A 16,668-nucleotide genomic window follows, 5' to 3' on the forward strand; every position below is an offset into this window, starting at 1 on the left:
CAAATTTAAAGACATTAAAAGCTTATTAGGTGTGCTCATTTTTTTTTTGCTTCAAGAAGTGAATTGGTCCCAGATGAGCACTGCTGTTGCTTTATCTCTTTATGTCTTTATTGGACGACAGTCTTGACATTGGCCAGGTCCCACTGGAAAGGAAGAGAATCCATACATTGATAAACACAAACCAAGTGCTTTATCATTTAACAGCTGGTAAAAAGCCCCCAACGGAAGCTAATTCAGATTACTGCCAACATAAAGAAAATTAGTCCACAGTTCATTTTATGTCCTAGAGAGATTAAATAAATTCAGGCAGACAGCTTTTTTCCCCAATATATAACTTTATTTAAAATATTGTTACAATTTATTACTCTACACAACATTTTCAAACCTTTCCCCCCCTTTTCTCAAATTGGTTAGTAAACCTTCATGTGTTTTTTTAAAGATATAAAACTCGCCATTTTGTAGCTTAGTTCTGCTTCAGGTGTTAATTAATGTCTTTAGACACTGCCTCTCTTTTTGACAGCTTGTTTCATTGTGTAGTTAGCTAATCCTCCATACAGCCGTTGCCCACGCACAAAATTAATGATCAACGGTGGCTCTAGCGTTGTACACTATAATTTCCCCAATCTTTATAATTTCTGCTTAAATAAATAAAAGTTTTGGGTTGGAGAAACAGGAGTGCATTTTGTCCAAGAGATATTCTCTTTTTCTTTTTAAAACAACTATTTACAGGTTATGCTGACGACAGACAAACAAGGCTTAGGTTTTTAATTAATGTCACTGCCTACTTGCCATGGAAAAGCCCCGGGTTGAGAACAATGAACAGAAATGAATTACACAAAAGGCTAACACTTTTTAAAACAGCACATCCACCCTTCATGTTAGTCATAGGTAGGATACTTCAGCTGAAATAATAAAGCCAGCAGCTAATTCCCTCCGAGCCGTACGCGTGTTCCAGAGATCGACGAACATCAAGTCTACACAAAAGCACAGATGAGACAAACGTAGTAGCTCTGACTGAAGCAACAGTTTCAAAGTAAAGAGTGACTGAGCGGCCTCATAAATGTCACTTCCAACACTGGAGCCTGAAATGCCGTAGAACAGAAAAGATCTTATACAATATCTGCCACTGAATACTGTTATGGAAATCAATGCTGATTTGACACGAGACTCAGAAGACTGATGTGTTACTATAGCAACAGCAACATTTAGACAAACATTTCAGTGGCGGTTGTGATGAACACAAACTTTCTGAGCCTCCTGTGCGCTCCATACATGGACAAGTTCATTTTTAATTCTACTGCCACCATGTTTGCTGTACCATCCAACATTATTTTTATCCATTACATCCTGTGTGAAATTCAATCCTCTATCTGGTAAATAATCATTCACTAACAAGCCAAAGCTGTCCAGCATCTCTAACACAAACACAGGTGGCTCACAGCACAGTGTACACTGACAAACAAACATGAGCCAACCACACAAAGACATGCTTCTTAACATTCCTGTCATCTCCCTGCTTTCACCTAAACACTGTTACTATGACATGATCTCACTGATGACCGAAACGGACGACAACCGACAGTATGCACACCTGCCTGTGACTGAGACTGAGCGTAAGATGGCACCTGGCGCAGACGAGAAAAACCGAAACACAAAAATATAAAGAACGGCAGCTTTCTAAAAGCCTATTCACAGCAGCATGAGCCACGGGGACAGAGAACAAACATCAAACAGTAAAAAACACTGCTTTGAATACATTATTGGGAGGAATGAGTTAGTTGGCTGACAGGAATAAAAGGAACAGAGGATGCACTGAGTGTGTTGAGCCAACGTGGTGCTGCCACGGCAACCACATCCCCCTGTGATGAGGGGGAGACCAACCTGGAGAGAGTAAGAGCAGAGGACAGAAAAGCCAACACACACAATCACACAACCTCTATCTGCCTCTCCCTCTACATCTAAAAAAAATAAAATAAAAAATAAAACCCCAAACCCATCATGGTTGAACAGCTCCAATCCTTATGTCATCCATCTCTAAATTGGCTATTACTTTGCCTGTCAAAATGACCATCCAGCAATCTGCACATTGCGGTTTCTGTCTCAATCCAGCTATCTGTGGTGCTACTACAGTATGGTATGTATTGCTATAGGCTGTTGTATAACTGAGGCCTGTTCCAGAGGCAACAACTGGATGACAAATAACAAAACAAAATATCTTGCAATTTTGCACTGAACAATTTTGTCAAACCATAAACACAGAGTATCAGGGAGACAGGGATGTGTATGTGCGTGTTATGCTGAAAAAGCATGTGAGCAGCTGAGAATGTTAGCTAGACAATAGGAGACGCCTCCTATTCGTCTCAATCCGTCTGGCGTCTCCGCTGTCGTTGCCTACAGATACAAAACCCCATCTTCATTTGCTGGCTCTCACACCGACAGCTCATCAGATACATCCAATCAGAGCCTAAAAGCTTATCAGCAATGTCAATGATAAACATAGAAGACACGCACACACAAAAACAGCACGCACATACACACACACACACACACACACACACAAGCATGCTCCAAGGTAACTGACTGAAAGCAAATTATGACTAAACCTAGGCATGAATTAAACATTTTATTGAACCGAAAGCTAAGCTCAACTGGAGAAAACAAACAAACAAACAAAGTGAAACTTGAACTTGTGCTCTAAAGTCAGTGTGAATAAAAAAATAAACCAACATCACTCTCATCACTTCATGTTTTTGGTCGCTGCCAGAAGTGTGAAGAAGGCAAGTGAAGAACAAGAATGAGTCAGTAATGATTAGGCTCTGATAGACTACTAGCACTTAGTGGGATAAACAAAACTCTATTGCATTCAGGTGAAATCAGTACATTTACCCACATTGTCTCCATTCAGAAGCATTTTTTGTCAGCATGTATACCTGCATTCTACACACTTAAAGTGAGACAAAAATGTCTGAAACTGAACATCTACACAGAGAAAAAATAAGCAGTGTAAATTGTAAAACTGTCATTATAGTCATATGCCATGTGCAAGCACGCACAACTAATACTGCACTCATTTAGGTGTCGTAAGAGGCAGACAGCTGTCTGCATCGCTATGTATGCTGATGGTTGTGGTTGCAGTCACACAACTTTATGCACCATCTACTCTGTACAACACACACATACACACAATCTGTCCTCCTGACGTGGTTAATGGACAAACTGCAGAGGAGTGATAATTTTGGGTGAGTTACAGAGCCCGAGGGATCACACTTTAAGAAGCTCTGAGAGGATTTCTATTTCTGCTCAAAACATACAACAAAATCTGTCTTACACTCTGCTGCTCTCTGCTGCCTGTTCAGAAAACTGCAGCTCAACGGACATACACTCAAAAAAAAAAACTTTCCTGCCCTTATATTCATAATCTGTCGGAAAGATTACCCATGTAGAACGTGTGCCATTTCAAAAACATCAACGTTTGGCCCATCAACCTTTCGTTCAAGAGATCATCCGTGCACAGAGCTGAGAATGAGAAAACCTCTTCCTCTCAACTTCCAAGCTCTGCAAAATCACCACAATAAAACACTTGCGAGGGGGATAAATACACATACTGACATTAATGGCAGACTGCCAACAGACCAATAGACAAGGTGAAAAATGGAGATTTGTTAGAGCAGCTTGAACGCAATTCAGTTAGTTCCATTGTGTTAGATCAAGAAACCAATTATTTTAGCTCTTATATTAATCTATATTTTATCAGAAGATACATAACATACACACAATTATGAACATGTTCCCCCACATCCATTTTCAGTTAGTTACATTTATGTTTTCTGACAAGGACAGAATACTTCTGACCTTACAGATAGAAAACATAATTTTTATGTTAATGTCCATCATCAGTTTAAAGCATGATTTTGCTTTCTCTCTTTATCACTAACTGTTAAAGTGAAAACCCCGTTTTTCTATATCCCTCCCTTCTTAATTTCATCTCCATCATCTCAGCTCAGTTTAGCAGACGAGGGCCACGCTGAAGGCTTTGGGCCGAGCCGATCGTGTTGGAGAACCGCCCGTCACAGTCCTATTCCATAAGTCTGCTCCCTCATCAGGTGGTGAGTCATCGAGGTGCTCTCTTTGCGCAAATGGTGCTGCAGCGCTGTGGTGATCCTGACCAGTCACACACTGTATGTGTGTGTTACATCTCAACCAGTGGTGAGAATTTGCTTGTGTCCTGCCCCACATCACACGGCAGATGCATGGAGGAAAACAACAGACACGCTATGGAGATCTAGTAAATGACATGAAAGTTGGCTTTTGTTTGTTCTCCTTCATAGCTCTTCTTGCTGTGTGTATCCCTGGGGTTGGTTAAGTGTGACTATTCCAATTTCACAAATTGGTCACTTTCAGTTTGTTTTCGGGGCTTGGATCGCCTCAGTCTGTCACTCAGTTCTGTGTTTGTCGATGGGCGCTCTCTGGGGTGGTTGTGATGATGTGAGTGGACCAGTTCTAGTTTGAGTGAAGATAAATGGTTTTAGGAAGTTGCGATCTCCCCCCCTAGGTGGCGCCATCCCTTCTGCTGTGTCTCCAGAGGAGGCAGATAGTCTGGAACACAGAGAGACGGTTCAGGGAACAAGTCTGAATGATGGGCTTTTTTCGCATGTCATGTGACTTACGAAAATGCTGCCACAACACAACACAGATCAGTCAGTGTCTCAGCAACAGTAGCACTAAGAAACTTCCCTGAATTTCTACTGTGCTTCAACTAGTGATTATGATTCTACAAGTGCCTCCGTGACATGCGGAGGCACTCGCCTTATATCTGGATGTCCTCAACTTTCTAAGCTTCTCAGTCCTTAGCTATTCATTGTGTGTCTCTGTTCCTGTAACTCCAAAGGGTGCTAACTCATCCTCATGCCTTGCAGTTGCTTGTCCCTGTACTTGTATTGCTGATCTTGTGCTGTCTCACATGGGGACAACAAATTGTTTCAACTTCCCTCTAATGTGTGAGTCTCTTGGAGATGGATTTGATAGCGAGTCACATGTCTATACACAAATACTTGAATACACTGTATGCACAAATACATCAGTATATATATGTCTTCTCACAGTAATCTGATAGCACTGGAGGAAAATGTACTCTCTTAGTTAAGTGCATTGTCAAGCGCTGGTAAATTGTCTATAAAATGCAGCCTTTTCTCTGCTTTGTAGTTTCCCCTTGACTTTGTTCAGTTCCTTAAATGCAATAGAGTTGCACAAAAGAGATAATAAAACAATAGCGTATCTGAATGCACCTTTTTTAGGGCCGGGTGTAATCCAATGTCAATGAACTAAAGTTACTTACTAAATAAACTAGTAAAACATTCACACATTCACACACACACACACATATACATACATTACGTACAGTAGCATACTTGAAATCCTCTCCCTGCCCTTGCCCTTTTAGTTTTTGTCAGATAGGGAAATTTTGCATAATTCATGGTGCTTGATGGGTGCTGTCATTCAAAGCACCACTCAGCACCACATCTGAATACATATTTCTTTATGATTTGCGCTAGATAAAATCTAGCCTCTTACCCTTCAGTGCTGGTGCTTTGTTTTATCAACTGTGTTAATAATAACAATATTATCACTTTGTATTTAGGACAAAAAATATGTAAAACATGCTTGCTTACCATTGTTGCTGCAGTTTTTGTTGTCTTTGTCAGATGCCTCTTCCTCAACCTGACAGCAAAGAAATCAATACACAGGAAATACAAAACTAATCAATCACAAAAGCCTAAAGAAAACATGTTAGTGGCTTATTGTGTTTGAAATGCAATAATTTGAAAAATGTAATAAGCAGCCAAATTTAGAATCTTAAACTTGGCATGGAGTCATGTGCTTCCCAGAATGAAAAGAGGAAAGGAGTGGCCCTTACCTGTTTCCTCCACTTCAGCTCACAAAAGACACGCTCAAAGCACTCATGCATGTAGTTAAACTGGGAGAAAAAAACAAAGACAATTGTTATTCAGCCTTCCAATACAGCACAATCACGCTGCAAAGTCACTGTGACGAGTTAAGTTTTGTTGGTTGTCTTTGCTTCTTCTTACTACTGCTTTGATTACATATGAAGGAAAATGTGTTGACTTTTAAATCACATACGCATTATGAAAGTGTTGGTGGAATTTTGCAACAATTTGTTCTTTTAAAAATCACATCTGTCAAGTGAATGAATAAATACATTAAACACAATGAAAAACATGTCAAACAGCAGTGCTAGTGTGTGCAAACTCACGTATGGAGTGAAGATCTTGACCCAGCGAGGTTTCTTCTCTCCTCTGGCGTATTCAAAGCAGAACGCCATCCCCTCCTCATCGGTGTCCCAGCGCTGCATCTCCCCCCACTCAAAAGCTATCACCTGGTTCTGAGGGAGAGAGTTTACAGTAGGTAAGCCCTGTGCATACATAGGCTTATAAATGTTTAAATTAATGTTTGATTTACAATTCAGTATCTGGGAAATCTACTTAGGAAAATATAACAAAGATTTGATTTTATTATACAAAATTGTATATCCATGAAATAATCATTACATTTAATAAGGTAATATCCATATTTTTACTAAATAGTAAAAAAAAAAAAAAAAAAAAAAAACTACGTTGCCTTAAAAAGTGATAAGTTGGATCCTCTACTAGTACTGTATTTTTACACTTTTTAAATCAAACAAGCACAGACAAATACTCACCTCCAGCGTGCCGTCCTCAGTACAAGCGTGCAGCTTGAAGTGATGGACGCTGATAGCTGTGATGACATGTCCCTTCCTCCTGGAGTCACAGGAGCAGTGCGGAAACGCCACCTCATTGTAGCCCTCACATGTCCGCAGCAGACTCAGGTACTAACAAACAAGTATTTATAGAGAACACACATCAGTCATTAATGCTGTAAGAAACCAGGTTATGGCAATCTAAATAAGATTACGTCTCTTTGCTTAGTCCAGTTACTCTAAAACTCCAGTTAACAAGTAGTTTGGGCTGTGACCAGAGTCCTCACCCACCCCCCTAACTACATTACTATATTAATAATGGTATTTTGGTAAAAGTATTTCTGTTTATGAGAAACTTGTTTCATGATGTGATGCTGCTGCTTTAAGACATTTTTGCTGTTAATGCATTTGTATCAATGGAGCAGTAAGTGAACAGAGGAGAGGTGGTAGGAGAGCACACAGTTAGATTTGGACACAATTATTTTGGATACAAGACACACAGCTACAGTATAAGTTATAATCTCTCCTTTTATTCCACTACATTACGATATCACTACATTCACATTCCTGTCTTTTTATTGCAAATTTGGACTTTTACGAGACAGGAGTAAGGGTGCACGGTAACCAAATAGTATGGTTTCTCCACCTGGTTCTTTTTAGTCCCTGATCCGGATGATGCAACCAGGTTTCCTGTTTGCGTGAACATTTCTGAAATCAGATACTGCCTAACATTTGGAACAATCAGATCACAGAAGTAGATATAAACCAGTGTTGCTTTTACATTCATTTATCTAAGGTTGACCTTTAAAAGCTTGTAAATGTTCTGTTGGGTGGCTACATGGTTGTGAATATAGTTTGAATTTACACACACAAGCCTTCACATTCACACATGCCACTTTCAGTTAATGTTCTACAAACATCAATATAAATTCAATGGCTTTATCTGTTTGCACCATAGGGCTGTATTCTGAAGTGTGAAAGGGTCTCTGACTTTTCTGTCCATTTTTATTTGGTAACGTTTTGGTGATGGCTCTGGTCAGCAGGCAAAAAGTGTAGTCATCCCAATCCCCTCCCCGAACAAAGAGTGGTCTGTGGGACTGACCGTGGCCATCTTGCGCTGCTCTGCCAGCTTCTGCAGCTGGTAGGATTTGTCCTCTGTTTTTATGAATCCCTTCTTCACATCTTCCAATGCCTAGACAAATAGGAGGTGAGGTGGATGGGGGGGCCATGAAGAGATACAACACCATTTAACATTTGAGGTCACTGCATAAAAATTATAGTCCATTAAAAAAATTTAGCAAAATGATATTCTGCCTCAAGCAACAGAGTTCAACCTCAGCAATAACCTGTTAAAATAACATTTTAAAGTGGCTATAACTGATATTTTTTATAATAACGTATCAAATGACATTGTGAAAGGCGTCACCTACAGAGAATTCTCATCCGAATTCTCCAGCAAATTTACTGGTTTGAGTCACTCTCTCTACTTTCATAGCTTTGCTTTCAGCTGCAGCAGGCAGCTGTTTTCATGTGAAAAACTAAAAACCCACTGTGCACTACCTGCTCAGCACCAAAACGCAGACAAACACAGTTAGAGACTAGCTGGTGAAGCTAGTAGCTTTTAGCAGCTGAAGAGCCAGATATTTCCCTCAGGAGTTAGTAGAGACCAAAAACAGAGATAAAAGAGAGTGAATATTGGACTTACATTTGCCAGGTGGACAGAAACACGACTTGATGAATGATAATGTTGCTCCATAACTGCTGGATGTGTAAAAGCAACTGTTTGCTAACATGTTCGCCATATCAATTTAAAAAGCTGATGATTTGTCAATATTGTGTTCACAACTTGCTTCTGCTGCCCTCAAGTGACCCAAAAAATGATCTATTGCAGGTTTAAGTATTCTGGATAGGTTTGTTTTCAGCTGCTGATGTGCTGACTTTACTAGTAGAAAATCGCTTTAATGCGTCACTGCTGAACCTCACATGCCTAAAATGCTTCAGGTAGTGGCCTTTATTGGTCAGTGGACAGCATGTAGGCTGCTGCTGCTATGGCTACTTTTAGTGCATTTGCATTAGAGGATTATTTTTCCAGTTGACTTTTTTTTTTTTTTTTTTTTTTACTTTTTCTGGAAAAGTTTTGCTTGCTTGTAGAATAGCATGGTTCACTGGTTTCCTGATTAAGTAAATAAGTGGTGGCATTTCAAAGCACTAGACTATGTAGGATTTAGGACTTCCTGATTGTTAGTAGCTTGATATATTGTTTAGGATGTGACTTCAGTGAGATGTCAGTTGCAGGTAAGGGTAAACCTCTGTGTCCAGGACTGTCAAAAAACTCTTAAATAATTACATAATTATTTGCTTGTTTTAAAAAGCATGTTGGGAAAGTAGTCTTACAGAAGAAAAGACAGCTTCAAAATTGTTATATTATATTATAACAATACATATTGTATTGTGTTTAATGTCTACGAAAGTTGGACAAAACAAAAAGGTAGTAAAAGGTAGTTAAGAGTAATTGACAGTTACCTGTAGTGCTATTTATTCATCTAGATTGTTTTGGTGTGAGTTGCAGAGTTTTGGAGATATTGGCCTTGTTGTGAGCAGTTTCCTATATGAAACTGCTCTTATGCGCAGTTTCCTACATGAAACTGCTCTTGTTGTGATCAGTTTCGTGTAGGAACTATTAGTTCCTACATGAAACTGCTCACAACAAATCTATGGATTATCTTGAGTAACCGGGTCAAGATTTCTGGAAAGAGACATTGCTGTTGAGTTTTTCAAATATATTCTTTGCCGCTTTGAGCACCACAAGCCGAGTGCCATATAGTGCCATTATATTCAAAAAAAGCATACATTTCTATGGCTGATATCTCCAGAAACTCGGTAACTCACACCACAACAATCTAGATGGATAAATAGCACTACAGGTAAGAGGAAAAATATGTATTTTTGATTTTAGGGTGAACTGTCCCTTTAAGAGTAAAAGAGTAGAGTAATACAGTAAATTTCTCTGATTATGGCAGAAATTATCTATGACCAAAAATGCTGACACCTCCAACATGTTTGAGCAGTTTCAACTCAGAAAGATGTATATAAACTCTTGGCAAAAAACCCAGAAGATCAAATTTTGTGCTGAGTTCCCTTAAGTCTATGGCAAGTGGGATTCAATTATTGTTATTACCTGGTGAAAGCAGTAGTGCAGTGCCAACGGGTTGTCTCTTAGCAACTCCTCCTCCTGGAGGCTGAACAACCATTTGCGGAGTGCCAAGCAAGTCCCCGGCACTGCCGACGTGTAATTCTGCACATAAAGCTTGTGGGGAAACTCATTAGGCGCCAGCTTCCGCACTGCAACAAATAATAGAAAGATGAGAGGGATGAGGAGTGGGATGAAAAGCAAGGGGGGGGTGTCTGTTTAGTCATTAAAAAAATTCTAGCCTGTACCAAATTACCTGTCCTTGCTGTCCAAAACTGCACACATACCCCTAATATAGGCCCAATGAATTAAACTCACGAGTGGGATGATACAGGTCTTTATTTAGAAAACTAGTGGTCAATTGATGATGAAGTCAAGGCAAGAGAGGGCTTTGCACATACACAAGTGTATGTGCAAAGGCTCTATGAATTTCCCTGTGAAACAATCATATACATCAAATGCACATACAGTTCTTACCAAAGGAGTGGTTGATGACTTCAAAAAGGGCAAAGTAGCTTGCCATAATACTGTCCATTCCAACCTTCATCACTAATGCCTACAGGAAGAGCAACACAGAGTCAGTTATGTAAGAAAAACATTGTTTTAGAATTTCTATTGCAGCATCAAAGTTTATCTTTTATAAAGTGTGTCTGCATTTTTTCTTTCAGTATAAACATACGTTCTACACCTAGAATGGAATATCATGTATTTACCAGTAGACATGATTTGACTTTGCAATCCTCAGTGTCATAATTCTAGCTAAGAACTGAATGCAAAGCCCACTTCAGATGTCCAAACAGTGGGACAATAAAATGTACAATATAGCTGTATGATAGCATCATCCAAGCAGCTGTCATGTGTTCTTACCTGGTACACCTGGTCTGTGGTGCTGTTTTTGCGGACTCTCACAGAGATGGTGGTCTTGTCTGGCAGGGCTATCCGCAGTTCTACATCTGTCACTCCATTGTAGTTCTGGGAAGAGAAGCAACACATAATGAGAACAGATGTAGAGCTGCATTAACTCATGTGTGGATTAACAAGGGTGTGTGCCAGCTTGTATGCGGGTGTATGCATGTGTTTGTTTTGAATTACTGGTAAGTACTTCTGGATTTAAAAAAACAACAAACAAGACATAACCAAACCAGAACTATCTGTTAGAAGTCCTAATCCTCCCCAAGTGCTGGATTAATTCAGTAGTATTGTATTTTTTTCTGCTGTTGTGGTCATTCCTCAAAACACTAGAAAGGCAATGCAATTAACTATTTGACTGTTCTGACTCTCCCGTTTAAACTCCATACTGGCATACATGATGGGCGGCCAGCTACTGTCATGTAATTTAAGCTCAACTGCCATAACTGCTGATGCTCGTTTTTTTTAAACAGAGAGTGAAGGAGGTTAAATAGATATATGTTTAAAATTCCCCTAAATCCTCTTGAATAGGTTCAAAATCAGATACAGTATATCAGATAAATAGATCCCTAATACCATCTATCAGAAAAGCAAAATATAGATCTAACTTTGGAAAGCAGAGTAGGCAGTATAATAAACAAGATACTGTGGTGCTGTGCAGATTCCCTGTTTTCCAAGACGCAAGTTGTACATCAGAGAAAGTTTTGCCCACTCAAAGCTACAACTTTTCAAACCTCAGAATCAAAAATCACATAGAAATAGCTACATCCAACTGTAGTACAGTCCATATCAGGACAATAATAAATGAGATGCATACCTCATCTGATTCAGAGAGAAACTCCTGCATGATGTCACTCTCCCCGATCACCCGTACAGAGCAAACTAGAAACAAATACAGAGACAGAAAGAGGGGGAGGTCAAAGTAGGACAACTAAATGTCACTTTGTTTGTACTCTCTGTTCAGATTTACAATATTTTCCTAGTACGGTGGAAAATTGATCACAGCCAGTGCTTGGACTATTTTCTATCCTAACTACATGATTTCTGCACGTATATGTATTGGTATGTACGGCTATTATGGATTTTGATAGGTCTAAATAGCTTGTCTACTTCACCGTCAGCCTATGAAAATGGAGCTGTAATTCTTCTCGAACGACGAATGGTAACAGAAAAGCCATTTGCCTTTGCCCAGGTTGAAAGTCAAGACACAAGTGGGTTTATACGCCAGTGACCTTTCCAAATCAGCCTACCTCGCTCAAGATATTCCTCCAGGCCTCTACGGCGAGCATCCAGCTGCTGTTCAGACAGGGAGAATGGCCATTTGCCGGGAAGCTTTGGGAAGTTGAAGTTGGAAAACTCCCTCTTCAGGTTCTGGTGCAGGATAGCAAACTCCCGGTAGCGCTTTGAGCACAGCTGTCTACCTGACATGTACACGTTGTACACCTATGGTCATTGAGACAAAGACAGGACAGACATTTTGAGGGGCAGCCACAAGAGGCTGTTTCAAGAAAGAAAAGGTAAGGTAATATGTCAAATCAGCACTCACCACAAACCTCTCGGAGTGCTGCTCTACATGTTTGTATGTGGGAATGGAAATGGGCACTGCCTGCTTGTCACTGTAGTCATAGTTGGGTTGGACATCCTCTCCTCCTTCCAAACCATCAGCCTCCTGGGATGGAACAGACAGCACAGCCAGAACCAGCTCCTTCTCCCCTGCACGGATCAGGTCCACCACCTGCTTATGGGTGGCACCTTCCACACTCACCCCATTACTTGAGGGAAAGTGAGGGCAAGATAAAGGTGGAGGAAGAAAGAGGAGTTTTAAATCCCTCTTCTCCCACTGTTTTTCACATGATCAATTTATGTTTCAACATGTTAGATGATTCGAATCTCACACAGAGGGAACAGATTAGGCCTTGAGTGGACCTTTACCATGCTGCTACGGTGTGAAATTAGTGTAGCATATATACAAATAATGCTTTTTAAAATATTTCAAAATGCATCTTTGTTGGAAATAATTAGGGATGCACTGATCCAACTAGGCTATTTTTCTCCTGACACCAATTCCAATACTTAAACTCGGGCGTTCTACCAATATCTAATACCAGTCCGTTACTGGTTCTCTCTTTTCCCCACATTTAAAAACCAGTGAGTAATCATTTTTATGTAAGGTAACATAAGGCCATGAATAGCAGTGGCACTACAGAGTGAGCCGGCCCACTGTGACTGAATGAATGCAACAGATGGCAGAAACACAAATTTAATAAGAAGAAACTGTATTTAATGTGTATTGGTCATGTCACTGTCAATAACCGATTCACTTAATAAGGTCAGTATTGGTGCAGATACCGATCCATGCACCCTTAAATATAATAATACATCTCAGATCTGCACTGCATAATTCTAAAATATATTACTAATGCTGCAAATATGCATCCTGTTCATTTTCCTATTATGGTGTGTGGTGGTGTCAGTGCATTTTGTCCTCCATTGATAAACACAATGTTGGGAGTGCTGAGTAACCAGGTCAGCTCTAATGTCTCCCTTTCCTTTGGTGCTGTGAGACACCTCCCTTCTTGGTTTTGCTGAGGCCAGATGGCACCAGCATCAGGTGTCTCTGCTAATCTTCCTATGAGAAACAGTGAGGCAGACACAGGAGAGGATGGCGCAAGCAAAAGCATAGGTCTGCCCACTTTATGCCATGTCTCCATTATTGTTTATAAATGTATACCTCTATAGTATCATGGATCAAAGTGGGAATAAGTCAAATGGATAAAGAGAGAATAGTGGAAAATAAAGTTAACAATGGGAGATGGGGAGAGCTGGTCTATTGTAGGAATAGAGACTTGACATGATGGCATTTATCTGAATTGTTCAACTGGCCAGCAAAATTGGGGGTAGGAGGAGAACAAAATGGGAAGATAAGGGAGAAGTTTTGGTCTCTACACTAGTCTGATCCCATCATACTCTTAGTAGATAAAACAGAAACAAAGCAATGCCAGAAAGGTGTCTCAGTTGCTGATCAGCAACAAGGGGGTTGGTAGAATGTGAATTAGGCTAAGACAGAAATTAAACAATATTAACACTGACGTAGTGCTGCACCTATATGGCTATCAGCTATTTTAATTATCAATTAATGTAGTGAATATGTTTTGATGAAATATTTCATCTATGAAAGATCACAGAGACAAATTCAAACTTACAATTTACCAGAGCCTAAAGTGATGTCTGACAAACAAACAAACAAAATATTAATATGAACAAGAGATAAGCAGCTCTTCACATTTTGTTGGCTGAAATTAAATTATTTCATCAATCATTAATGGATTGGCAATGAATCCACTAATAGCTTACCATCAAGGTCAAACTTTACAAAAGCTAATGACATTATTAGTCTCCAGTATATACACACACACACACACACACACACACACACAAGAGCACAGCAAGTAAAGTTTTTCATTCAATTTCTTTCTAAAAGGTTACTATGAAAAATCTGATGTTCTACACAAACATAATCAAGCAGTAGTCAGTAGAGTCAGTCAAGAAATACCACGTTAGCTGGTTACCACCAGTGAAGCAGCACTGTTCCCTGTCCTTGCTCATTCAACTTTGATTAAAATGCTGACATATGACATACTTAACCGGATGATTCTTTTGAGTGTTTGTGGAATTTGGTCAACCTGGTTAATAAGTCACAGGATAAGCACTGGCCCTGTCATATGACCAGAGAGAAATTTAACAGTTAAAATGGAGAAAACACAGGTTGGGGGTTTGATGCCTCAGCAAACATGAGTAGATGAGTTGTGTTCCTTGTTTTCTGTTTCTCTTCTTCTTTATTCTAAGTTTGGCCTTTAGTCAACAGCTCAAAACCTGACTATATGACTCATGCTAGGCCACAAATATACAAGGACTTCTACCAAACATATATACCTGTAGTAAGTGTACATAATTATTTACTAATAAAACGTGTTCCTTTTATGCTTTCCAGAAGGAGGCTCTGTGGGGGCATCCTTAAAATTGACTATTATCTATCTGCAAGTTATTTTCATCAAAATTTCCTTTAGGTCAATCCATATATAAAAACTTCCCTCAACCGATAGGGATAAAGGGCAAAAACAATAGACAGCACCTTGAACTGTCCCATGTACACAGCCTGCCTGTTGTGAAGGATAGTCTGTCAAGCGTTCTCGTCAAGACAAGAAGCGCGCACACACCATGCTGAATTTGAGTGACAACACTGCCATTCAGGGTCTTCGGGCAGGGACAAAATATACATCCCTACTATTATGCATGTGACAATGCAATGTCAACAAGGCTGTCAATTAAACTTTGTCCTCACAACCATGCTGAAGCAGTCACTGCGCAAAGGGCTAGCTAAATAAGACGTTAGCTACCTGGCTCGCTAGCTAGCTAAAGCTAATCAACATGCATAGCATGTTGTCCAATTTATGTAATCTCGTTAGCTTTCTAGTTAACTCACTTGCGTTAGCTTGATGTAGCTAACGCTAACGTTACATCACCAAATGTTTAGCTAGTTAGGTACGAATGCCCGTAAACTGAACAAATAACTAGTTAGCTAGTCAAACGGCTACTTTTGTTGTCATAACAGACAGTTGACGTAGCGTTATACCTTGAAGATGGCTAATGTTAACACATGCTTGAAATTGGATCAACACGGGCTAAACTAGGTAGCTAGCTTTACTTGCTAACTACCTGGCTTAACGGATATAAACTGACTTACACTTCCAGGATCCTGTCACCCTTTGCTATCCCAGCTCGGTCTGCTGCACCACCGGGCAAAACAGCGCTGACATGCTGAAGAGGAGCGTACAGTTCCCCGTTGATGCTCCGAAGCTGTCCTCCTTCGCTAACTTGACCACGAACATTGAAACCGTAGCCTGATTCAGACTTGACGATCCTCACCTTCCGTGGACCTGACGTTACGATAGCTGCGTTGTGGCCCGCGGTGCCCGCAGACGAACCGACAACTGGACCGTTACGGGATGCCGAAGGAAGAGCCGACCGAGATTCATCGCCTTCTACATCCGCCATCTTATCCACAGGCCCTAGCCCCCCTTCGAGTCAGTGTCTTCCAGCAAATTCAAAACAACACTCAAGCTCTGTCCCCTCAGTATCGTTAGCTCCTAAGACCGACTCTGTTGTTGATAACCCGCCCCTCGGTAGCGTCACGAGACACGGCTACACAACGTGACCTCCCGGAGGCGTCACCGAAAGTCTGGTCTGTATAGTGCATAACTTTTCGAGTTCCTTATCACTTTACCATTAGCTGTTACATTAATTATTGTGGCAATATGAGTAACAGATTTATTGATTTGCTTATATTGTAAATTCCTTTACTCAATCGGACATTTTTTTTAATCTATTATCATTTTTTGAACTCTCTCAGTGCATTTACAAACAAAAAGCACAAGTAAGAAGAAAATTGTTTCAGGGAAATCAGTCTCTCACAGGGCTAACACATGCATGCATGTCTTTAGACTGTGCAAGGGAACAGGGACACCCACAGGAAAGCCACACACAGAACAACAATAATATACATATTTACACACACACACACACATATATATATTAGTGTGTGTGTGTGTGTGTATATATGTATGTATATATATAGAAAAGCCCCAGCTAGGTCAGGTTTGAACCCAGGACCTTCTAGCTGTGAGGTGAAAGTGTCACTCAGTGAACCATTGTGCTGGCTCTACACATCGTATTTGATTTGTTTTTATTACTTAATGTTTTGCATGTAAAACATAATTTTGCAGAAAAAACACTAAAAAGCCATTATATAAATGTAGTGGAGTCTAACAAAACA

At 40.1% G+C, this 16,668-nt stretch overlaps 1 protein-coding gene across 2 annotated transcripts; it reads right to left on the reverse strand.

The window, feature by feature from the left end:
- Positions 1 to 2,610: 2,610 nt before the first annotated feature.
- Positions 2,611 to 16,013, reverse strand: snx27a (sorting nexin 27a). Of its 2 annotated transcripts, none has more exons than XM_044171643.1 (13): positions 15,580 to 16,013; positions 12,382 to 12,607; positions 12,086 to 12,278; positions 11,653 to 11,717; positions 10,794 to 10,898; positions 10,404 to 10,482; positions 9,915 to 10,078; positions 7,839 to 7,928; positions 6,719 to 6,868; positions 6,272 to 6,400; positions 5,915 to 5,974; positions 5,670 to 5,718; positions 2,611 to 4,596 (listed from the first exon to the last, which is right to left on the reverse strand). In XM_044171643.1, the coding sequence occupies exons 1-13, from the start codon at positions 15,888 to 15,890 to the stop codon at positions 4,526 to 4,528; spliced, it is 1,692 nt and encodes a 563-aa protein (XP_044027578.1). In that variant the 5' UTR covers positions 15,891 to 16,013; the 3' UTR covers positions 2,611 to 4,525. The 2 variants fall into 2 exon arrangements, with proteins under 2 accessions (XP_044027578.1, XP_044027579.1); XM_044171644.1 differs by lacking the exon at positions 15,580 to 16,013 and adding an exon at positions 14,389 to 14,450.
- Positions 16,014 to 16,668: the final 655 nt, after the last annotated feature.

The sequence above is a fragment of the Siniperca chuatsi genome, linkage group LG17 (assembly GCF_020085105.1).
Source record: "Siniperca chuatsi isolate FFG_IHB_CAS linkage group LG17, ASM2008510v1, whole genome shotgun sequence".
Classification (NCBI taxonomy): Eukaryota; Metazoa; Chordata; class Actinopteri; order Centrarchiformes; family Sinipercidae; genus Siniperca; species Siniperca chuatsi.

Bases quoted from the DNA above. Each gene is read 5' to 3' on its own strand.
- snx27a (XM_044171643.1), bottom strand. From the start codon at position 15,890: ATGGCGGATGTAGAAGGCGATGAATCTCGGTCGGCTCTTCCTTCGGCA. The intron at 12,279-12,381 runs GTGAGTGCTGAT...CAATGACCATAG, and splicing joins AGCACTCCGAGAGGTTTGTG to GTGTACAACGTGTACATGTC. The intron at 4,597-5,669 runs GTAAGCAAGCAT...TCTGTGTTCCAG, and splicing joins CAAAAACTGCAGCAACAATG to ACTATCTGCCTCCTCTGGAG.